The sequence below is a fragment of the Pipistrellus hanaki genome (genome assembly GCF_964339955.1).
Source record: "Pipistrellus hanaki genome assembly, chromosome: X".
NCBI classification, from domain to species: Eukaryota; Metazoa; Chordata; class Mammalia; order Chiroptera; family Vespertilionidae; genus Pipistrellus; species Pipistrellus hanaki.
In genome coordinates, this window is record NC_140524.1 from 71,989,178 (window position 1) to 72,012,910 (window position 23,733).

Here is a 23,733-nt window from a genome sequence, read left to right on the forward strand (position 1 = left end):
TCTTCGTCCCTGGTTCCTGCCTGGCACACAGTTCCTAAACCCTTTGAATCTGGGTTGTCTTCGGTATGCTAATAAGACCAGTGGCTGGGGGAAGGGGGGGGGGCTAAATAGCATCAGATAGGGACTGGTTACCAAACAGACCAAAACAAAATTAGAGGTTTTGTAACCCCTTCTCCTGGCCTCTGGGATAGGGAGAGGAGCTAGAGTTTGAGTTACTTACCAATGGCCAATGATTTAAATAATCATGGCTATGTAATGAAGCCTCCATAAAAAACCCTAAAGCTTAGGAATGGCGAACATATCAAAGTGCTGGGAGTGTGGCAGTACCTGGAGGGCATGGACACTTCACTCACTCTCTCCAGCCCCCATACCTTGCCTCACATATCTCTTCTGGAGTTGTAATCTTTATAATAACAAGTAATAATAAGTAAACTGTTTTTTCTGAGTTCTGTGAGCTGTTCCAGCAAATTATTGAACCTAAAGGAGCAATCATAGTAACCCTCAGTTTGTAGGCAAGTTGAACATAAGTGTGAATAACACGAAGACCCAATACTAGCAACTGGCATCTGAAGCGAGGGCAGTTTTATGGGAATGTGCCCTTAAACCTGTAGAGTCTGATCCCAACTCAAGTAGTGTCAGAATTGAGTTGAATGGTAGGACACCCAATTGGTATCTGCAGAGAATTGGAGAACTGCTTGGTGTGAAAATTCCTAAACATTTGATGTCAGAAGTGTGGTTATGATATATAGTATATTATAAGGCTTTTCACTAGGTAACACACAGTTAAAAATCCATTTCACCTCTTACTATGTGATCTTGGGGAAGTCACAACCTTGAAGCATCTTAGTTTCCTCAACTAAAAAATGGAAATGCCACCCTTGACCTCAAAGATTATGGTAAAGATTAAACAAGAAACCTATAAAGAGTACCCAGTACATAGAAGGTACTTGATAAATGCTAGTTTTCCTGCTCCAGTGACCAAGTGCAGAGTATGCTACACTGCATTTGTTGCTAAGAAGGAACCAAACTTCTTTTCAGTACTAGTGTATGTCAGAACACAGCTGGTGGTGAGAGAAGAATGATAAGTGGTTGGCAAAGTGACTGTAGAGCAGGGCACCAGTGATAAAGAAGCCTTCTACTATAGTAAGCTGAGAGCATAAAATAGCAGATCTTAGGTTTGGAATACTAATGACAACCTCCTGCCTAAACTAAGGAGTTTGTATATGCATTTCCAGAATCATCTCAGGGAAAGAAAGTGAATGGAAAACACTTGAGAAAAGTAACTTTAATTATCTTATCTGTATTGTGATATATAAAAGTGATCATTTTCAGAATAAAATTTAAAATGGCCAGAATAATTACACAAAAAGATTTCTAGAAATAACAAATTTTTATTGTTTATAGAGTATGCCAAACAGAATACCAGAATATATGTATGGGGGGCAGGAGAAGGGGGTAAAGGCAGAATTTATAAAAAAGTTAGAAACAAAAACTTGCCTTCTGAGATCTTTCTCACCTTAGGCCTGAATGCTCCATAATTCCAAAGAACCCAATCTCATATTTAGTTTTGCTTTAAAATACAATAAACTGGTTATATTCTCAAGTTGTATTAAGTTGCTTGTATAAACTTAAAGTCATGAGCATGACTTCAGGATCTGCACTTTTTATGTCAAGTGCTTTAACTAAACAGTTTAAGGCCTCCTGTATTTTCCCACATTCTTTCAATGCTTTTCCACGCATTACAAGAGTCTCATAGTCATCCATAGCCTCCACTGCCTTATCTTGAGGAGAATCAACCAACTGACAACCAGACAAAGACCCAGGGTTACCAGAAGAGGTCTCCTGAGCTACAGCATCAGACTTAGGTGTACTTAACCAGCTAGACTTACTTTCTGAAGACAATGTTTCTCTGAAAGGTTCCTCTTCTGTGCCTTCTGAGGCACTGTCACTGCTTTCCTCAGCTTCTTCCTCCAGAGAATCTTCAGCTACTTTTGCTTCACTGTTGTATTCAAGTCTTTCCTCCATATCTTCCACATGGTCTAAAACTACATTAATAAGAGACCTCCTAGAAGCCAGGGATCTTCTAGAGTTTCTAGACTTATTTATACTATCAGGTATTTTAGGTGAAAAGAATCTTCCAGGTGGACTGATGTCAGTTTTGGGAGTTGAAGCATCAAACTGTTTTACAGATAACTGAAAGGGAGATGTGCTGAATGGGTTTGGGTTTGAAGTATCTTTAAAAGTATCATGCTCATCTTCATCATCTGAAACGATCCTTCTAGTTTTACTTTTGACTCTCAAATTAACTACTATGTCTGACTCATCATCTTTCTCAGAAAGATCCATACTGAGACCTGCTTTGCTATGCACAAACTCTGCTCTAGAATTAGCTGCAGAGCCACACAAGCTATTTTCTTTCTCAACGTGCTCCAAAGACTGACTGGAAGGATTTTGTCTACTGTCTGCAGAGTCCTCCAAGAAAAGATTGAAATCACACACATACTGTGGTGAAGATTCTAAAGGTTCCTCTTCTAACGTGGCCTCATTTGTGTGAGCATCCTTCAGGGCACTGTGGGATGCTGACAAGACATCGTCACCTATTTTAATAACAGATGCATCTGATTCTGTATTTTTATTTTCATCTGTTATGGGATTAGAGGGCCAGGGATTACACGGCTGTAAAATCTCATCATCCTTTACTTCGTTTATATTTGGCCCAAGATCAGCTCTGACAGATTTGCTAAGTAAATAATTAAAGCTTTGCAGAGGGTTCTCTTGCAGAGCCTCCTCCTTAGTCCCCTCTTGTGATACCTCTTTTTGTTGAGTCTTTCCCAATAAAGAATCGGTCAAAATTTCTTCTACACTTCCACACCCCTTGGGTAACGTAGCTATAAAGTCAGCATCAAATGTGCTTTCATGTGGGTGCCTACCATCTTGTGCAATGGTAACATTTGTCTTTACACTGGAAAGATAGTATTTCTCACTCTCTTCAGGCAGATCATCAATGATTACACTTGCCATTTGGGAACTGATTTCTTCTTCCTGAGTGTAATGAGTAATTAGAAGAGGTGAAGGTTGAGGCAGTGGTTTATTCACTTCAGGGCATTTTTCCTTTGTATGAGAAGGAATTACAGGTTCTTTCAGCCATATCCCCTCATTTCTAGTTCTTTGTCTTTCCATTAAGAGCTCTGTATTTTGAGATTCAGATTCAACAAGGAATTGAGCTTTCTGAACCCTTTGTTGAATATAGTGAGATTCTTCTATCACATCAAGCTCTTCTTTAACAGATAGGTCATGTGTGTACATCAAATCATGGTCAGAGATTCCAACTATCCCCAAAGAGTGCAGGTAGGCTATATGTTCATCTAGTTTCTTATCAGATCTCCTTTGAGCAGCATGCAAAGACTGAAGCTGCAACTGGGTTACAGAGTTCTGAAAATCCTCGATTGTGAAGAGCTCTCTTAATTCTTGTTTACTAAAATATCGGAAAGGGTTCTTCTTATCACCAGTAGTTTGTCTTACTAATGACTCCTTGAAAACCTGTCTTCTGTATATTTTTTCCTCTACAGTTCCACAAGTGATTAACCTATAAACCACAACATTTTCTTTTTGTCCAATTCTGTGAACTCTATCCACAGCTTGAGCATCAGTTGCAGGATTCCAGCTAGGATCATAAATGACCACTCTGGTTGCTGCAGTTAATGTTAAGCCAACACCACCTACTTGAGTGGTAAGCAGAAAGACGGAGTAATCTTTATTCTGCTGGAATAAGTTAATTCTTTTTTCTCGTTCCACAAGATGAGTAATTGTTCCATCGATTCGTAATATCTTAAAGTGCCTATTCTTTAGAAGACGTTCAATGATGTTTAGAATTTGTCTTGACTGGGAAAACACCAGAGTCTGATGCCCCTCATCTCGCAGTCTCTTAAGGAGGTCCATTAGAAATATCATTTTTCCAGATTCTTTCATCAGTGTATCATCAGTTATTTGGTCAATATGAATATGGTCCACATCTGAGGAATCTTCCCCTTCACTTTCATCTTCAGCAGAGAATGTGACAGCCCCTAGATTCAGCAAATGACAAGCCCTTGCAGAGAGCAGCCTAGGATGATCACAGAGCTTCTTTAAGATGCCTAACTCAGCCAAAGGTGAGCGTGTCTCCATTAACAACTTCTTAATATGATCTAGAGACACGAATTTCCTGTATATTTCTTCTTGTAAAGGTACAAGACGTATCCAAATAATTAAATCATTTTTTCTGGAAAGGGAAGGCATTTCATAACTGGCTTTAACATCTAGATTCTTTTTACTAAGTCTGATCTCTTCATTGCTTGACTTTTTCTTCTGTACCTCTTCTTTAGTCCTCCTGAGAAAATAGGGTTTTATGATTTCCATTAAGTTTTCAGATATTTTCAGTCCCAAGGCTTTTTCCCCTGCAGTAGCATCCTTCTCTCTTGCTCTAGTAATAGGATTTTCATACTCTATCTTAAAAGTTTTTAATGTTCCTAGCAGGGACCCTTGACAAGCAAAATCAAACAGGGACCACAGTTCTTGTAAATTATTCTGGATTGGGGTTCCTGTGAGGAGAATGCGATTACTGGCAGGGACAGCACGAGCACATAATGCTGACTTAGTAGATGAAGATTTTATTTTATGTGCTTCATCAAGTATGACATAGTCCCATACAAACTCTTGGCCATTCAAGGTTGAAAGTTGCTGCCAATTATTGATTAACATTTGATATGTAGTGATAATTACACCATTCCTTTGCTGAATCCGACTGAGGTTTCTGGCACGTTCATCCTTACTGGGGCCATGAAAGGTCTTGACTCTCATTCCTGGAGTCCACTTGACAAATTCTTTTACCCATGTGCTAATAAGACTGGTTGGCATGATCAGCAGCACATGATTCACAAGTGAAGCATCAAACATACCAGAAAGAAAAGCGATGATCTGTACAGTCTTCCCTAATCCCATATCATCTGCCAAGATACCACCTTTTCTTCCATCCCTATATAGACTATATAGGAAAGCTACACCTTCCTTCTGGTGCTCAAATAGTTGGTTGTGTAGTTCTCGATACAGCAGCAGGCCAGAGTTGCATACATCTGTGAATTCATCATCTCCATCTGCCAACTCTTCCAAGGCTTCCTGTAGTTTTTGGATTCTGCTCATCACCTTTTCATTGGGAAAAATGTCCTTTGCTAAATTGAAAAGTTTAAGTGCTTCTTCCAGATCTCCATTCTTAGTTGCTTCTTTGGCCTCTTTCACGTATCTATTTAAAAAATTAAAGATATATATTAACATTAGAAAGAAAGGAAATAGTTTGAACATTCAGTCTAAGAATATTTTAGAGTCCATTTTGGAATCAAAACTGCACTTGGGCTTTTAATACCCTCAATTCAGGATGGAAAAGATTAGCACAGAAGATGCCCATGAAAGCTGGCATTCCTTAAGACACAAATATCCACCAGGCACTGCCAGCAACACCTTCAGGCATTAGTTGTGGGAAATGTATGTGCAAAGGTTATTGGTTCCACAATATTTTTAAAAATTTGCCACCTGAAAGGAGTACAGAGCGATATGTGTGTGTGTGTGTGTATGTTTGTGTGTGTGTGTGTGTGTGTGTGTGTGTGTGTGTTTTGTAAAATCAACCAACCAACCTATACTATATTGTGGGAGCATGGAAACAGGAAAGTTACACGGACCCTTCTCAGACCTTATTTTTCTGGACCTCTGTGATGCATTTGACACTAATGATCATTCCACTCCTTAAAATTCTCTTCCGATATATTCCTTCTGGTTCACCCCCACAAGCACCACTACCAATCACTGGTCATTTCCTCTCTGTGTCCTTGGGCTCCTATTCTTCCAACAAGATGATTCAGTCCTGAGCCCTCTTCTCACTCCTATTACTTTCCTCAGGCTCTCTTAGAGCTTCCATTCCCACCTTTTTGCTCATGACTCCCAAATCACTCTCCAACCCAGGTCTTGCCCGCAAGCTCTAATCTAGACCCATATTCCAACTGTCTTCTGGACATCTCCACCTGAAAGTCTCATAAGCACCTCATATTCAATTCACCTCAAATTAAAATCATGATTTCTTTTCTAAAAACATGCTTTTCCATTTATGTGATAGTAAATGACACTACATCCACTTAGTCATACAAACTAGAAATCTGAAAATCATTCTTGACTCCAACCCAAATATAAGTCATCCTTGACCTTTCCCCTCTTTTAACCTCCCTAGCCAGACAGTCTCTAGTCCAATAAACTTTATTTCCCAAATATAAATTGTGTCTTTCTCTATATCTCCACTACCACTACTGTGGTCTAAGTCATAATTATCTCTGGTCTGGATAACTGCAACTTCTTACTACTGGTCTCCCTACATCTACTCTTGACCCTTCCAATACATTCTCTACATAGCATCCAATGATATTATCTTAAAATATAAAAGAAATCATGTCACTCCTCTGATTAAAAATTTTTCAGTGGTTTATGGTCACTTGCTTTAAAAAAAGATGCCAAAACAATTCACTGAGGAAAGAACAGTCATTTAAACTGGATATCCATGCCCTGGCCAGCGTTTCACAGTGATAAGAGCAATGGCCCACGCACCAAAGGGTCATGGGATCAATTCCTAGTCAAGAGCAGGTACCTGGGTTGCAGTTTTGATACTTGACCTGGTCAGGACACATGCGGAAGGCAACCAACCTATGTGTCTCTCTTACATTGATGTTTCTCTTTCTCTTCCTCCCTCCTTCCACCTTCCCTTCCACTCTCTCTAAGTATTAACAGAATATCCTAGAGCAGTGGTCGACAAACTCATTAGACAACAGAGCCAAATACCAACAGTACAACGATTGAAATTTCTTTTGAGAGCCAAATTTTTTAAACTTAAACTTCTTCTAATGCCACTTCTTCCAAATAGACTCGCCCAGGCCGTGGTATTTTGTGGAAGAGCCACACTCAAGGGGCCAAAGAGCCACCTGTGGCTTGTGAGCCGCAGTTTGCCAACCACAGTCCTAGAGTGAGGATTAACAACAACAACAACAAAAATAACAAAAATAAACTCACTTGATATCCATGTGGAAAAAATAAAATAGGTCTCCCACCTCACACTATACAAAAAATAGTTTCAAATGGATCAAAGACCTAAATATAAGAACTTAGCCTACAAAACTATTAGAAGAAAATACAGGCACAGAAAAGACAACCCACTGAATGGAAGAACATATTCACCAACACATCTGATAAGGGTTAATATCCAAAATTTATAAAGAACTTATGAAACTCAATACCAAAAAATCAACCCAATTTGAAAAATGGGCCACGAACCTGTTTTAGACACTTCTCCAAAGAGGACATAAAGATGGCCAGTGAAATATGAAAAGAAGTTCAGCCTTACTAATCATCAGAAAAATGCAAATTAAAACCACAATGAGATATCAACTCACACCACAATGAGATACTAACTCACACCTGTCGGAATGGCTATCATAAACAAATCAATAAACAAGTGTTGGCCAGAATGTGGAGAAACAGGAATCCTTGTGCATTGTTGGTGGGAATGCAGATTGGTGTACCCACTATAGAAAATAGTATGGAGTTACCTCAAAAAATTAAAAATGGCCCGGCGATGTGGCTCCGTGGTTGAGCGTTGACCCATGTACCAGGAGGTCGCCAGTTGGATTCCCCGTCCAGGCACATGCCCAGGTTGTGGGTTCAATCCCCAGTATGGGGTGTGCATGAGGCAGATGATCAATGTTTCTGTCTCTCTCTCCCTCTCCCTTCCTCTGTCTAAAATCAATTAAAATATTACATTTTTTAAAAATTAAAAATGGAACTGCCTTATGTCCCAACAATTCCACTCTGGGAATTTATCCAAAGAAACCTGAAACACTAATTAGAAATAACATATGCACCCCTATGTTTACTGCAGCATTATTTATAATAGCCAAGACTTGGAAGCAGCCCAAGTGTCCATCAGTAGATGAATGTATAAAACAGTTATAGTATATTTACATAATGGAATACCATTCAGCAGTAAAAAATAAATAAATAAATAAATAAACAAATAAATAAACAAATAAATAAATAAATAAATAAATAAAAAAGAAGGAAAAGAGAGAACCAAGATGGTGGCATAGGTAAACACATATACTTGCTGCCTCTCACAACATCAAAACCACAACTAAATGGCAGAACAACTACCACCCAGAACCGTGGGATAGCTGGCTGGAAGTTCCACAACTAGAAAGGTGAAGAAAGAGCATTGAGACTGGTAAGAGGTGCATAGGCATGGAAAGTGCTGGTACCTGGATGAGCTGCTCTTTTAATTGGGAGGGAGATACAAGCTCCCGCTTGCTCTTAACTCCAGTTCTGGGCGAGACTCTGCAAGGGCAGCTTTCTTAGAGAGGCTCGCAGTGATCATTGTTCCTACATGGGGGCACGTGATGTGGAGAACTGGGGACTTCTCTGGTTCAGGGCTGACTGGCAGTCATTGCTGTTTGCTCCACCCTGGTGATTCCCACAGACCCCACCACACCCAATTTACAACCCCACCCATGCTGTGCGCATTGGCTTTTGCATATATGAATGGCCTGTCCTTTCACCTAAAACCTGTCAAACTGCAGCTAGGTCAAAGAGCCCCAGAGCTTCCAAAAGAAGACCTAAGGCCTGGCAGGGGAAGGGAGGGGAGGGATAGAGGGGGGAGGAGGGGAAGGGAGGGGAACGGAGGGGAGGGGAGGGGAAGGAAAGGCAGTCTTTCACCATTAGGTACTAGTATAATGTTACCTTGGGTTTCTGCAAATACCTTTGATCAGGTTGGGGAAGTTATCTTTTTTAAATTTTTTTTTTTAATTTCAGAGAAGAAGGGAAAGACAGAGAGAAACATCAATGATGAGAGAGAATCATCCATTGGCTGCCTCTTGAATGTACTCTGACCAGGAATCGAACCATGACCTCCTGGTTCATAGGTAGACAATTAACCACCGAGCCACACCAGCTGGGTATGAAGTTATCTTGTATTCCTATCTTGTCAAGTGTTTTGATCAGTAAAGGGTGCTAGATTTTGTTAATTTTTTTTCTGCACCTATTGAGATGAACATGTGGTTTTGTCCTTTGGTTTTTAACAAGTTGGATATGTCTATTATCTAGTACAGATGTCAAGTAAGCAGTTAGATATAGAAGTCTGGAATTCAGAAGTGGTCAGTCAGTATTAAAGACAAAAATGTGAATATTTTCATCATAAAGATTGGTTTTAAAGTCAAGAACCTAGATAAGGGCAACAAAAGGAATGTAATTAAAAAACAAAACATGGCAGTCCAACACTTTAACATTAACAGCACTTACAAAACAAATCCAATTAATGAAAACAGAAAAAAATGGCAAAATTTTAAAAAGGCCACTTTGTAATCCCTAATGAAATAACTGATGTGGACAATGATTATCAATGCATGAAAGGTTGATGGGGAACTGAGTATTCATAAGATAGTAAAGGATCACCAATGTATTATTATTTTGTTGTTAATCCTCACCTGAGAGTATTTTTTCCATTTATTTTTAGAGAGAGTGGAAGGCAGAAGTAGAGACAGAAAGAAACATTGACGTGAGAAAGACACATCAATTGGTTGTCTCCTGCACATGGGGATCAAATCAAAAAACCATGGGGATGTGCACTTAACATGAATAGAACCCATAACCCTTCAGTCCACTGAGCCCAATCGGCTAGGATGCCAATATATTATTTATCCACTAGAGACTGGGTGCATGAAATTCAAGCACATTAAAATGAAATTAATTACAGGAAATATTTTAATATTGCTATTTGCTCTTTGTTTATAATAGAAGTGTCAGAGATGAGAGAAAATTAGTAAAATGTATATGAAAATCTCCCTCCTGTCAGAGTCTGGGACTTGCAGAGAGACCCAGAGTCAAGTCGACGCCCACCTGGGTGTGCCTCAAAATTGCATGAGACCCAAGCCTGGCTGACCCCACCCACATCAAGCCTGACGGGGCAGGGGGCACAGCCTCAGGTCCCTCGACTAGGTACCAGGCGGGGTGTGTGGCCTCACATCCCTTGGCCCAGTGCCCCAGGTCCTGTAGGGGAACTAGACCAAGGGAGGGGCCAAGCCAGGTGCCGGGTAGGGGGCACTCAGTTGGCAGGGGATGCCTGCTTATAGCTAGCCCTGATGCCTGCTTACACCTAGCCTCATGGGGCATGGCCTCAGGTCCCCTGGCCCGGCCTTAGGTCCCTCGGCTCCAGCTCAAAGACGGGAGGGCTTAAGGGCATGATGACCATTTGCATATTAACTCTTGATTATCTATCTACTAGAGGCCTGGTGCAAGAAATTTGTGCACAGGGGTGGGGATGACCTCCGCCCAGCCTGCACATTCTCCAATCTGGCACCCCTCGAGGGATGTCTGACTACCCGTTTAGGCCCAAGCCCGGTAGGATTGGAACTAAACAGGCAGTCAGACACCTCTCTCACAAAGTGGGACTGCTAGCACCCCAACTTCTCACCTGCCTGCCTCCCTGATTGCCCCTAACCGCTTCTGCCTGCCAACCTGATCACCTCCTAACTACTCTCCTGCCAGCCTGATTGATTTCTAATTGCTCCCCTGCCAGCCCAATTGCCCTAACTGCCCTCCCATGTCATCCTGGTCACCCCTAATTGCCTCCCACTGCTGGTCTGGTTGCCCCCAACTGTCCTCCTCTGCAGGCCTGGTCCCCCCCATGTGCCCTCCCCTGCCAACTGAGTCACCCCAACTGCCCTCCCCTGCCAGCTTCATCACCCCAACTGCCCTCCCCTACAGGTCTGGGTCCCTCCCAACTGCCCTCCCCTGCAGGCCTGGTCCCCCTGAACTGTTCTCCCTTACAGGCCTGGGTTCCCCCCACCTGCCCTTCCCTGCAGGCCACGTCATCCCCAACTTCCCTCCTCTGCTGGCCTGGTCACCCCTAACTGCCCTCCCCTGGTGGCCTGATTGCTCACAACTGCCCTCCTTTGCAGGCCTAGTCCCTCCCAACTGCCCTCCCCTGCTGGCCATATTGTGGTGGCCATCTTGTGTTCACATGGGAGCAGCCATCTTTGACCACATGGGGGCAGCCATCTTGTGGGTTGGAGTGACAGTCAATTTGCATATTACTGTATTATTAGATAGGATAGAGGCCTGGTGCATGGGTGGGAGTTGGCTGGTTTGCCCTGAAGGGTGTCCTGGATCAAGGTGAAGTTCCTTTGGGGCATAGGGCGGCCTGGGCGAGGGTCCTGTAATGGTTTTCAGGCTGGCCACGTCCCATGCGACCCAAGGATAAGTCGGGGCTAGCTGTAAGCAGGCATCTGGGATTCATTTATCTTCTAAAATTGAAACTTTCTAAAATTGAAGCCTTGAGTGGAGGCTAGGGCAAGCCAGGGCAGGCGGGAAGCTTGGCTTCCTCCATCACTGGGGCAACCCAAGCCTCCTGCTCACTCCAGCTCCACGGCAGCTGCCATTTTAGCTGGGATTTATTTATCTTCTATAATTGAAACTTTGTATCTTTTAGCAGAGGCCAGGGACGACCAAGATGGGCAGGAAGCTTGGCTTCCTCCATCGCAGGGGGCAATCCAAGCCTCCTGCTCACTCCTCCTCCGTAGCAACCACCATATTAGTTGGGTTAGTTTGCATACTCACTCTGACTAGCTGGTGGGCATGGTGGATAGTCAATTTACGTCACTCTGGGCCAGGGCAGGGGACCTGAGTCTGCTTCCCTCACCTGGTGGGGCTTCACATGCCCCCCACCCCAGTGTCAGGCCAGGGGACCTGAGGCTGTGGTCCCCACCTCCAGGAGACCTGAGGCCGCACCCCCAGATCAGTGGGACTTCACTGTGGACCTCAAGGTGTGCCCCCAGCCCCAGTGCTGGGCAGGAGGACTTCAGGCTGCTCACCCAACCCTGAGCTAAGTGACCTCAGGCTGAACCCCTCACCCCAGCACCAAGGGACCTGAGGCTGCGCGCCCCCCCCCAAGCAGGTGGGGCTTGATGAGGGATCTCAGGCCGTGTGTCCCCCCCCCCCCCCTCCGCCCGATGGGATCTCAAGGCATGAGCACCGGGCCACTAGTATAGGATTATAAAGGGGAAATGAAACTGCAAAAGACATGGTCAGCCTGCAGCCAAATGAACCCATTACTTAACATTACAAAAAGTAGGAAAATCAAATATTATATACTCCCTGAGGGCTCCTGAACTGGCAGAGGGCATAGGCCCGGCTGAGGGACACCCCCCCTTGAGTGCACGAATTCCGTGCACTGGGCCTCTAGTTGAAATATAAATTGTGTATTAGCTGATATCAAATAATTAATATTTTGTTAGGTGTGATATGGTATAATGGTTTTTAAGAATATGTTCTTTTTCAGAGATGCATACTAAAGTATTTAAAAATGAAATGCTGCCGAAACCGGTTTGGCTCAATGGATAGAGCGTCGGCTTCCGGTCAAGGGCATGTACCTTGGTTGTGGGCATATCCCCAGTGGGAGGTGTGCAAGAGGCAGCTGATCTATGACTCTCTTTCATCGATGTTTCTAACTCTGTATCTCTCTCCCTTCCTCTCTGTACAAAATCAATAAAATATATTTTTTAAAAAATAAGATAAAATAAAAATGAAATGCCTGAGAATTTAAAGTGCATTAGAAGAAAAATGAAATTGAGGGTATGAGGAAGAATCAGCAGAATGTGAGAAGCAGCAGCCAGTGAGGTAGGAAGAAAATCAGAAGAATGAGGAATCCTGGAAGCCAAATGAATCAAGTGTTTCATGCAGAAGTGATAAACTCTGTCAAATACTACTGGTAGTGTTAAAGAGGATGAGGATTAAAAATCAACCATTATCTACTTATATGAAAATGATTGGTGACCTTGAAAAAAGAAGTCTGAATAAAGTAATAGGAGATGTAGGTGATAGAAAAACAGAGAAAAAGAGCAGATGAGTGACAGCAAAAGAGAGTGGACAACAATCAAGTGGGTGACAGAGAGAGAGGATGACACAGTGAGTAACAGAAAGAAAAGGTGGGCAACATAGGAAAGAAGGTAGGTGACAGAGATAAATAGAGGATGGGTAACTCTGCTAGTCATCATTTATTACCTATCAGTTCCAAATTCACTCCTCAATACCTGTTCTGTGATAATGGACAGAATTCCTTTAAGAAATCTCTCCTTTACAGCCAGCACAAAGTTTTCTCAGTAGAGGGCGCCTGAGGGACACTGCAGGAGAAATGAACTCTCCTGAAGTTGCCAGCTGCAGCAGCACATCGGGTCAGCCACAACACCCAGTCCCTCAATGACCTTGAAGCATCCACTTGGCCAGGAAATTACTTTCTAGCAGCCCTCTCTGAAGGAAAACTAGTTCCCTCAGCAGCTTGGCTATGCCCTGGGCTCCACCCCTTCCTCTTATCTAAGCCTTGGGTTGCTGATAGCCTGCTCCCAGCCCACAGTCCAGAAGAGTGCTTCCTGTTGGCCTAGGCAGTGGGTCGCGAGCCACATGCAGCTCTCTGGCCCCTTGAGTGTGGCTCTTCCACAAAATACCACATGTGGGCATGCACATACAGTGCAATTGAAACTTCTTGGCCCGTGAGCAGAAGTCGGTTTTCAGCCTGGGCGAGTCTATTTTGAAGAAGTGGTTCTAACGCCGAGCCACACTCAAGGGGCCAAAGAGCCGCATGTGACTCGCGAGCCGCGGTTTGCCGACCACTGGCCTAGGGAATGCAGACCAGCACCTGGCCTGGGCAAGCCATTATATTTCTCTGCTATCCAGTGGGCAGAGCTATATCTTCTTCAAAGAGGTCTGAGCCCCTTCCAAGTTTGTCCTTTCCTTGGTATTCTCCCTTAGCCCTAGGGTACCATAATACAGTAGCCTTATTTTGTATAGCCACACTTTATAGTTTAATAATTATTTATATTAAAATCCATGCTTTAACATACTGTATGGCTTCTATTCTTGACTGGACATGGAAAGATACATTGACAGAGAAAAAAGGCAAGTGACAGAATGAGAGAGTGGGTGACAGAAAAAAAAGTAGGTGACAGGGAAAGAGTGGGTAACAGAGAGAGTGGGTCATAGAGAAACATAAAGAGTGGGTGATAGAGCCGAGACCGGTTTGGCTCAATGGATAGAGCGTCAGCTTGGGGACTGAAGGGACCCGGGTTCGATTCCGGTCAAGGGCATGTACCTTGGTTGCGGGCATATCCCCAGTAGGGGGTGTGCAAGAGGCAGCTGATCGATGACTCTCTCTCATCGATGTTTCTAGCTTTCTATCTCTCTCCCTTCCTCTCTGTACAAAATCAATAAAATATATTAAAAAAAAAAAGAGTGGGTGATAGAGATCATGGGTGACAGAGAAAAGGAGAAGGGGTGACAGAGGTACAGAGTGGGGAGGATGACAGAAAAAGAAGGTGCGTTGACAGAAAGAGTAAGTGTGAGCAGGTAGACGATATGAACAGGTGGGTAACAGAGAGAGGGGTGAGCAGAAGAGAAGGAGGTAGTAGGTGACAGAGCAAGACAATGGGAGAGAGCTTGAGAATGAATGCCAGAGAGGGACAATGGGTAACAGAGGTGGGAGAGACAGAGGAAGAAATAATGGGTGACAGAAAGACAAAGAGACAGAAGCAGGGAGAAAGAGAGAGAAAGAATGCCAGAAAAAGAAAAATAAGAGACAATGATGAGGGGAGCAAGAGAGAATGGAAGCATGGGCGTACAGAGAGCACAAATAGACAGTGGGCATCAAAGTGAGGGGGTGGGTAATAGAGGAGCTACTGGGCTGGCATCACCAAGGGAGAGCAGGACTGACACATAGAACGTGTGACAGAGTTACCATATGTGACAGAAAATGAAGGTGTATGAAAAAGAAATGTGTGCAGAGTGTGTGTGACAGAGGTTTCAAAGTTTTCTTTCATCTCTTAGGCAGGAGAGGCAAAGACAGGGAAGGAGAGAGACATAAAAGGGAGAGAGGAAAGGAGAAATAGAGACAGAGATATACAGGATTGTGCCAATGAGCAGAATTATGAGCAAGAGAGAGGGTAAAGAAAACTGTGTGTGGAGTTTGGAAGAGGATAGAAAACACTGAGAAAGATTAGGAGGAATAAAAGAATTTTGAGACTTGAGGGGTCAGGGAAGATGGGATGTCATGAGAGACAAGGAAACTGTGAAAGAAAGGTATGGATTGTGACAGCAGAAGAGACTGTGAGATAATGGGGTGATTGTTGAGGAGAGTGGGAGAGAGACAACTTGAGAAGGTTTTGAAGAAAGCACTTAGGAGCAAGTGAGAAACAGGTGACAGCTTGAGAGGCAGTGTTAAGGAACCCGTGCACAGTGCAAGCTGAGAGGCCCACTTGCTTGCTCACAGAAAGGAGGGAAGGGGTCTAAAGAACTTAAGCCTTTTTGCACTTTTCAGATGAGAAAATTGAGTATCAGAAAAGTCAAATGACTTGCTTGAGGTCTCCCAGCTAGCAAGTGACAAAGCTATAATGTGAAACCCAAATGACCCAACTCTAAAACCACCACTAGCACTGGCTGGTTGCTCAGTGGTTAGCATCAGCCCTTGGGCCTAAGAGTTGAGGTTCAATTCCTCACCAAGGGCCAAGGGCACATACCTTGGTTGCTAGTTTCCAAGCCCCAGTAGGGGCACATGCGGAAGGCAACCAATCTATCTGTGTGTCTCCTTCACACCCATGTTTCTCTCTCTTCTCCCTCTCCTCCCTCCTTCCACTCTCTCTAGAAATCAATGGAAATAAATAAATAAACCCATCACTCTACCACACCACACTGCCTCCTTCTGTCTCCCCCAAGTCTTCCTTAAGGAAGTCATGTAATTTAGTCCAAAAATGTACTTTTACTCCTCTGTAAGATCTTTTGGCTTTTAACAGCCTTAAAATATTGTTTTTCTGAAAAGGGCAACAAAACTGTTCACTACCCCAATTTATTTCTTTGCTACATCAAAATATAAAACTTAAAAAAAAAAAAAACAAACCACCTCATAGGCACAGACAACTGTGTTGTGATTACCAGAGGGAAAAGGGGGTAGAATAAGATAAAGCTGGGATAAATGGTGATGGAAGGAGAATTGGCTTGGGGTGGTGAACACATAATACAATATAGATAGATGACGTAGCCTAGAACTGTACAACTGAAACCTATAATTTTATTAAACAATGTCATCCCAATAAATTCAATAAAAAATATATTGAAAAAATAAATTAAAATCAGACTAATTTTTTTAAATAAAACTGTACATCAAAGAACACAATCAACAGAGTGAAAAGGCAACCTACAAAGTGGGAGAAAATATCTGCAAATTATAAATCAGATAAGGGGTTATTATCCAGAATATATAAAGAACTACAACTCAACAACAGCAAACTACCCAACTAAAAAAGGACTTGACCATAGGCCAGACGGGCCGTTTTGTGCTCGTGCAGCGCCTCCGGGAGAAGGATCGGCAGCTGCTGCCCCAGGAGTGTCCCGTGGGCGCCCAGGCCACCTGTGGGCAGTTCGCCAGCGATGTCCAGTTTGTCCTGCGCCGGACAGGGCCCAGCCTCGCGGGGAGGCCCTCCTCGGACAGCTGCCCGCCTCCTGAGCGCTGCCCGGTCCGCGTCAGCCTTCCCCCGAAGCCCAGACCCGCACTGGACCGTGAGCCCCAGAAAGCACCGGCCTTCGGCCCGGGGCACCCCAGGCCGGCCTCCGGGCCGGCGCCTGAGCCGGTGGCCGCCGTGGCACCGCTGCCCGGCCCCGGCGGGGACCTGCAGGACCTGGAGCGCAGGCTGCGGAGGAACGCGGCGGAGCTGGGCCAGGAGGCCTTCTGGGAGCAGGAGCTGCGGCGGGAGCAGGCACGGGAGCGGGAGGCCCGGTCCCGGCTGCAGGCGCTGAGCGCTGCCACGGCGGAGCACGCCGCCCGGCTGCAGGCCCTGGACGCCCAGGCCCGCGCCCTGGAGGACAAGCTCCGCCTAGCTGCCGAGGCCCCCGGGCCCCCTTCGCCCACCGCGTCCGCCACCGAGCGGCTGCGCCAGGACCTGGCCGCCCAGGAGCGGCAGAGTGCCGAGGTGCAGGGCAGCCTGGCCCTGGTGAGCAGGGCCCTGGAGGCCGCAGAGCACGCCCTGCAGGCCCAGGCCCAGGAGCTTGAGGAGCTGAACCGGGAGTTGCGCCAGTGTAACCTGCAGCAGTTCATCCAGCAGACGGGGGCCGCGCCCGGCACGCAGGATCTCATGCCTCCAGCCAGAGGACAGCCCCTCCCAGGAGCCCCCCGGAGTCCTGCCCTAGTGTCCAGTCTGAGCCCTGAGGTGTCCCCTGTGAGGCAGAACTGGAGGTAGCAGCACCTGCCCCTGCCCGGAATGAACGTCCACTGCCAGCCCAGCCCTGGGCTCTGGTGACAAGAGCGAGGGCAGCCAGGGCCAGCCGAGCCTGGACCGCAGAAAGATCGGCGGCCATGGAGGACTCATGCCCCATGCAATCGGAAGCCCTCGGGCCCTATCCTGAGACAGAACACCCGGACCTGGGTCAGGAGGAGGCTGAGGACTCTCACCTGGTACTTGCCAAGCCTGCGAGCCCCCTGGAGAAGCCTGGGGCGCGGCCACTCAGAACTCGCTCCGCCCCAAAGGCCACAGCTCTCTGTGGGGCCAGGAGAAGCCTGGATGCTGTTTTTAGTCTGCGGGTCTGTGCTTGCGTGTGGGAGGCATCCTTCCGTGCGTGTGCGTATTCAGGTGCGTGTGTACACGAGTGTGTGAGTGCTGCCTCCCCTACCACGACGCAGAAACCTCAATAAACTGCCGGAAGTGGCAAAAAAATAAATAAATAAATAAATAAATAAATAAATAAATAAAAATAAAAATAAAAATAAAAAAGGACTTGAATAGACATTTCTCCAAAGAAAACATACAGATAACCAACAGGTATAGAAAAGATCCTCAACATCAGTAATCATTAGAGAAATGCAAATTAAAACCAGAATGAGATAGTACTTCACTATCATTAAGATGGCTAGTAACAAGAACAAAACAGAAAATAAGTGTTAGCTAGGATGTGGAGATACTGGAACCCTTTGTTGGGAATGTAAAATGGTGCCACTATTCTAGAGGACAGTACAGCAATTCCCCAAGAAATTAAAAGTAGAACTACCATACGATCCAGCAATCCCACTTTATTTACTTTTTTAAAAATATATTTTATATAGGCTGGAAAGGCTCAAGGAAGGCTTGATCAACTGAAGTTCTGGCTCTTAAGGAGTTCATAAAAGTGAGTTATTTTGTACAGAGAGGAAGGGAGAGAGATAGAGAGTTAGAAACATCGATGAGAGAGAGTCAGCTGCCTCTTGCACACCCCCTACTGGGGATATGCCCGCAACCAAGGTACATGCCCTTGACTGGAATCGAACCCAAGCCGACGCTCTATCCATTGAGCCAAACCGGTCTTGGCCCACTTTAGATATATATCCAAAAGAATGGATAGTAGGATCTTTTAGAGATATTTGCACACCCATGTTTACATCAGCACTATCACAATAGTTGAGATGGAAGTAACACAAGTGCCCATCAATGGATAAAGAAAATGTGAATAATGCAGACAATGGAATATTATTCCATCTTAAAAGGGAAGTAAATCCTGTCACACAACACTACATGGATGAACCTTGAGGACATCATACTATGTGAAATAACCCAGTCACAGAAAGACAAATACTGTATGATCCCTCTTATGTGAAGTCCCTGGAGGAGTCAGATCCACAGAGACATAAAGTAGAATGATGGTTGCCAGGAGCTGGGGAAGTGGAGAGTGAGCAGCTAGTGTTTAATAACTACAGAGTTTTAGTTTTACAAGATGAAAAGAGTTCCGGAGATGGATGTTGGTGATGGCTGAACAACAATATATTTAATACCACTAAAGAATGGTTAAGACAAATTAGGTTAATACAAATTTTATGTTGTGTGTATTTTAGCACAATTAAAAAACAAACAAACAAACAAAAACTAATGCTTACTCATACATCACCAAATCCTCTCCACCTTCAGCCATCTGGAGAATGCTTCCTCATTTTTTCAACACAAATGTATCTTCCTTTTTATGAGGTCTTCCCTTGGCTCACCGATCCTGTAGTTGGCCATTCGCGCCTTGAATGCCCATACTATGCCTTACACATTATACCTCTTACAGCACTTATTAAATATTACAATAATATGTTTACCTATCCCTTTCCACTACTAGATTACTAGTATAAGCAATTTGGGGAGGAGGCCAATATTTTAGGCCTGGGGCTTGGTAGGCTGGAAAGGCTCAAGGAAGGCTTGATCAACTGAAGTTCTGGCTCTTAAGGAGTTCATAAAAGTGAGTTATTTGATTATCAAAAGGGGCACTGAGGGGGCTCCCCAAGCTTTAGAAAGCTGAGCAGATTCCCGCGCCCTGCTCTCAAAAGCCTCCGCCTCAGCCGTTATAGGCGCCTGAGAGAGTCGGAGGGCCGCCGCCTCACCCCCACTCCAGGCCAGAACCTGCGAGCTAGACCCGCCCGGCGGCGCAGACGTACCTCAGGTAAAGAGCAGCCCGCTCCGGGCTCAAAGCCTCGGCTTCCACAAACCCTTGGGACGCCTCCATGACCGTCACTTTGGGCCCTAGTGATTGCCGCCAGAGATTGAATTTCGCTCGCTCCCGCCCTGCGCACGCGCTGTGTACGTGGAGGGGGGGCGGGAGTGGAGCGTCGCCAACCATTGGCCACCGGGCTGCACCGGGCTGGCCAATCCCCCCAAGTTCCGGCATCAGCAGCTGGGTCCCGCCCACAAAGGTCGCGCGCCTGCGCCTAGGCTCGCAGGAGGTGAGAGGCTGTCCGGCCCGGGCGGCGCGGGGTGGGCGTGTCCTCCTTTGTTTTTTATCTCTACCATTTTCAGTCCAATCCAAACCGTGCTGAGGCCACTCGTGATTTTGCGTGTACGTGTGCGTGTGCTAGTGATGCGAGTGAAGTAGACTGCATGATGTGATCTCCACAGCCTGCGACCTAAATATCACTCCTTCCACTGCTGGCGCTGGAGCATGCTTTGAATTCAAACACACTGGGAGGCATAGTCCCGTGAGTCACACTGAAAAGGGTTTCAAGAACCGAGTCAAAGCCCTTATTTAAGAAATAAGTAATGCTATCCTTGGGGTCACCATTTCTTCAGAAGCTCCAACTGAGATGCATATTTTCAAAGGCAGATCTTAGAGCTTCCAGAAACATGGTGATTGAGTTAATGGCTTGTTTTGGCGATGCAAATAGGTTGTGAGACAACAAAACAGAACCCCAATTCCTGTCTTAGACAGCTGCCCTTTCTGTGGTCTGTGGAGAAAAGCTAAAAGGAATTCCCAACTAGCAGTGATCCTCAAAGGCCCTAATCACTGGGAAGAAAAGACCAACCCTCGGCTCACTTGCCCTTAGGTTCTTGGATTTTTCTCAGTTGCCATTTTCACACAGTAACAGGATTCCCACTTCTTTAAATCCACTAAGTCCTGCAGCTCTCCTTCCCTTCACCTCAGTCCTTAAGTTGCTGCCCTTATCGGTACAATCTGAAGCCCCAGCTCCCACCCCAGGGTGCCAATGACCCCGAAAACTCACCTAGTCCTCCTTTGTAAATGGTCACCCACATTCACAGACCAGAAATAAGAGAAAGGGTAGGCAGGATTTAGAGTAGTAAATGGGGGCAACAAAAAAAAAAAGAATCAAAATAATAGTTATTACTATATCCCATTTATATTGTCAAACCCTGTATAAAGTATTTTTACTTATATTAACTCTCCTGGCTGTTCCTCATTTCACATCTACCCTAAAGTGAGAACTCTCATTCCCCCAGCTTTCTCAAAGGAATGGGGTTTTAAAAGCCTTCCCTAATTATTGTTATTTTTAAAGTGTTTTAATGGTATTGTATTTTTTAAAGTCTTTATCTGCTAGACATACATAATGGAGTGTTTTCAAATAAAATGATATGACACCTGAGATTCACATTAAAATTCTCCAGTAGGAAGAAAAATGAGAGGTTAGCAGGTGAACATAGTTTGGCGAAATACTGATAATTGTTGAAGCTTGTTATAGAGGTTCATTATCTTCTCTCTACTTCTCTGCATGTTTAAAATTTTCCATTGTAATTTAAAAAAAAAACACAAAAAAAAACACAACCTTTTCTATTCGTTCTGCAAATTACACTGAGTCACCCACCCACAGACTGGAAATAAGATAATGAGGTCTAGTGGGAGAGTTCAGAATGGGTAAGTGGAGAGATGGATGAGGCAAAATAAAAACAATAGGTATTACTAATATAGCACTTGAATGCCAGGCCTTGTTCTACATGAAAGATGAAATAGAGAGGGGCCGGAGACTGGGATGCCAGGACAAAGGCTTTATTGAAGAGAAGTGTATCACTGTCAGCTGCTTCCAGAGAGAGAGCGGAAGAGAGGAAGAGGGCCGGGTATAAGCACCTTTCAGGGGAGGATAAGGGACGGGGCTTAGGACACTCAGCACACGCTGATTGGTGGTTTCATGTAAGGCCTATGATTAGGGACCTAGGGTCTTAGGAATCAGGGGCTTAGGGTATTTGGCAGGTGCTGATTGGTGGTTCAGTGCTCAGGAATGTCTGGCTGCAGGTGGAGTTTACGTTAGTCCATCAGTTGGATGAAGGGAGGATCTATCATAACACTTTACAGATATTAAATCTTTTAATCCTCACAACAACCTTGTTAGGCAGTGTATATTATTATTATCCTCCGTTCATAGATAAGGAAACTGAGGCGCAGAAAGATTGAATAATTGCACAAATATACACAGTTTGCCAAAACAAATTTGGCTCAGTGGATAGAGTGTCGGTCTGTGGACTGAAAGGTCCCAGGTTGTGGGCACATCCCCAGTAGGGGGTGTGCAAGAGACAACTGGTCGATGTTTCTCTCTCATTGATGTTTCTAGTTCTCTATCCCTCTCCCTTCCTCTCTGTAAAAAATCAATAAAATATATATTTTTTAAAATGTAGACAGCTTGTGAGACATAAAACTGAGGTCCAAACCCAGGCAGTCTGGATTTTGACTTTTTGCTCCTAAATACTATGCTAGTTAGCTATATGAAGCAGCTGATAGATGAAGGAGGGATTCACTTATTCTTTTACTTTTTCATTTATTTAATAAATAAGTGTTGAGCTTTACAAGATGGTCAGGCAAGAATCTGGATGCTGAGGTACAGTGGTGAGCAAAAGATAGGTCCTTGCAATCAAGGAGTTTATGATGGGGAGAGAGTTGACTTTAAACAATAATCCCACAACATGTGAAAAATTATAAACCATGATGAGGGCACACAAAGAAAACTCCAGGGAGTTCTGAGAACATATGATGAAGTACCTGACACAGTCTGGCAGGCCTGAGAAAGGTTTCTCTGAGGCGGTAACTTGAGCTGAGTGCTGAAAGATAAGGAGGAGTTAACTAAACAAAAAAAGGGAAGGGAAGAACATTTCAGACAAAGGGAAGAGCATGACCAAAGACCTTGAAGCAGGAGAGAACTTGATGCATATGAAGAACTGAAAAGATAAGGTAGTTGGAGTAAAGCCTAGATTGCTAGAGTTGGAACAGTTTTTTGGAGTCCAGTCCAATGTCACAGTGAGAGAACTGCCACTGGGAAAGAAGGAAATGACTGGCCCAAAGTGACCCTCTGAATCAGTGGCAGAAACAGGACTTACACTCAGCCCAGTGCTCTTATCATCACAGACCATTGCTTTCCTGTATATGAGGAGGAGGAGGAGGAAGGCCATCTGGTGTCAGCAAAATGTAACTCTGGGAGACTGAGATACGGAGAGTGTTTTTGGAGACAGGTATAAATAACCAAATTAAGTCTTCATGGGCAAGGCAATCAAGAGTGGGTTTAGACACTAGCCTGTTGCTCAGTGGTTAGAACATTGGCCCAAGGACTGAAGGCTCATGGGTTTGATTCCAGTCAAGGGCATGTACCTAAATTGCAGGCTCAATCCCAAGCTCCAGTCGGGATCATGAGGGGAGGTAACCATTTGATGTGTCTCTCTCACTTCGATGTTTCTCCCTGTGTCTCTCTCCCGCTCCCACTTTCTCTCAAAAAAAAAAAAAAAATCCCTGGGTGAGAATTAACAACAACAAAAAGGAAAGAGTGGGTTTGGGGCAGAAAACAAAAGAAAGTGTTTGGAAGCAGGAAAACTGTAATTTGCTTCCCAGTACCTAATTAGTCTTCTCTTTCTCTATTTCTAGCTAGAGTTCGGACGTGGGTGAAGTGTTGGGGAAAAGAGGAGAAGGGTACTGAAGAGAGCTCTTAATCCCCTCCTTTGGGGTAAGAGGAGTCAGTACCAAGGGAAGCAGGACATAGGGTGCTCTCTCAAGCTCTGCACCCAGCTTTGAGACATCTTCAGTTCTGCCAGCAGGGGGAGATGGAAACCGAATTTCCTAAGAATGGCAGCTGGCCTGGCCTCTGTCATTCTTACTGGAAACTAGTCAAGTCAGCCCAAGATGCTGTGGAAATTATAGGAACTGGGGGGAAAGAGGGAGCCAAGATTTGGGACTATCTGCAGGGCCTTTGCACTAAATTGCAAAGTCTTTGATAACTGCCTTCTAAAACTGCCTCCCAGGGTTTAGCCTGAAGCAAGAAAAAAATTTTAATATATTTTTATTGATATCTGAAAGGAAGAGAGAGGGAGAGAGAGATGGAAAGATCAAAGATGAGAGAGAATCATCAATTGGCTACCTCCCGCATGC

General features: G+C 44.6%; 2 protein-coding genes across 2 annotated transcripts; one reads left to right on the forward strand and one right to left on the reverse strand.

Annotated features, from left to right (window-relative positions):
- Positions 1–1,375: 1,375 nt before the first annotated feature.
- Positions 1,376–19,676, reverse strand: ERCC6L (ERCC excision repair 6 like, spindle assembly checkpoint helicase). The gene is made up of 2 exons (XM_084869433.1): positions 19,538–19,676; positions 1,376–5,275 (listed from the first exon to the last, which is right to left on the reverse strand). Exons 1-2 carry the CDS (start codon positions 19,603–19,605, stop codon positions 1,600–1,602), a joined length of 3,744 nt encoding a protein of 1,247 aa, XP_084725559.1. The 5' UTR covers positions 19,606–19,676; the 3' UTR covers positions 1,376–1,599.
- On the forward strand, positions 14,408–17,793 carry LOC311615478 (ras association domain-containing protein 7-like; the record flags this gene model as incomplete). The annotated part of the gene is made up of 2 exons (XM_084870855.1): positions 14,408–14,440; positions 16,383–17,793. 2 exons carry the CDS (start codon positions 14,408–14,410, stop codon positions 17,331–17,333), a joined length of 984 nt encoding a protein of 327 aa, XP_084726981.1. The 3' UTR covers positions 17,334–17,793.
- Positions 19,677–23,733: the final 4,057 nt, after the last annotated feature.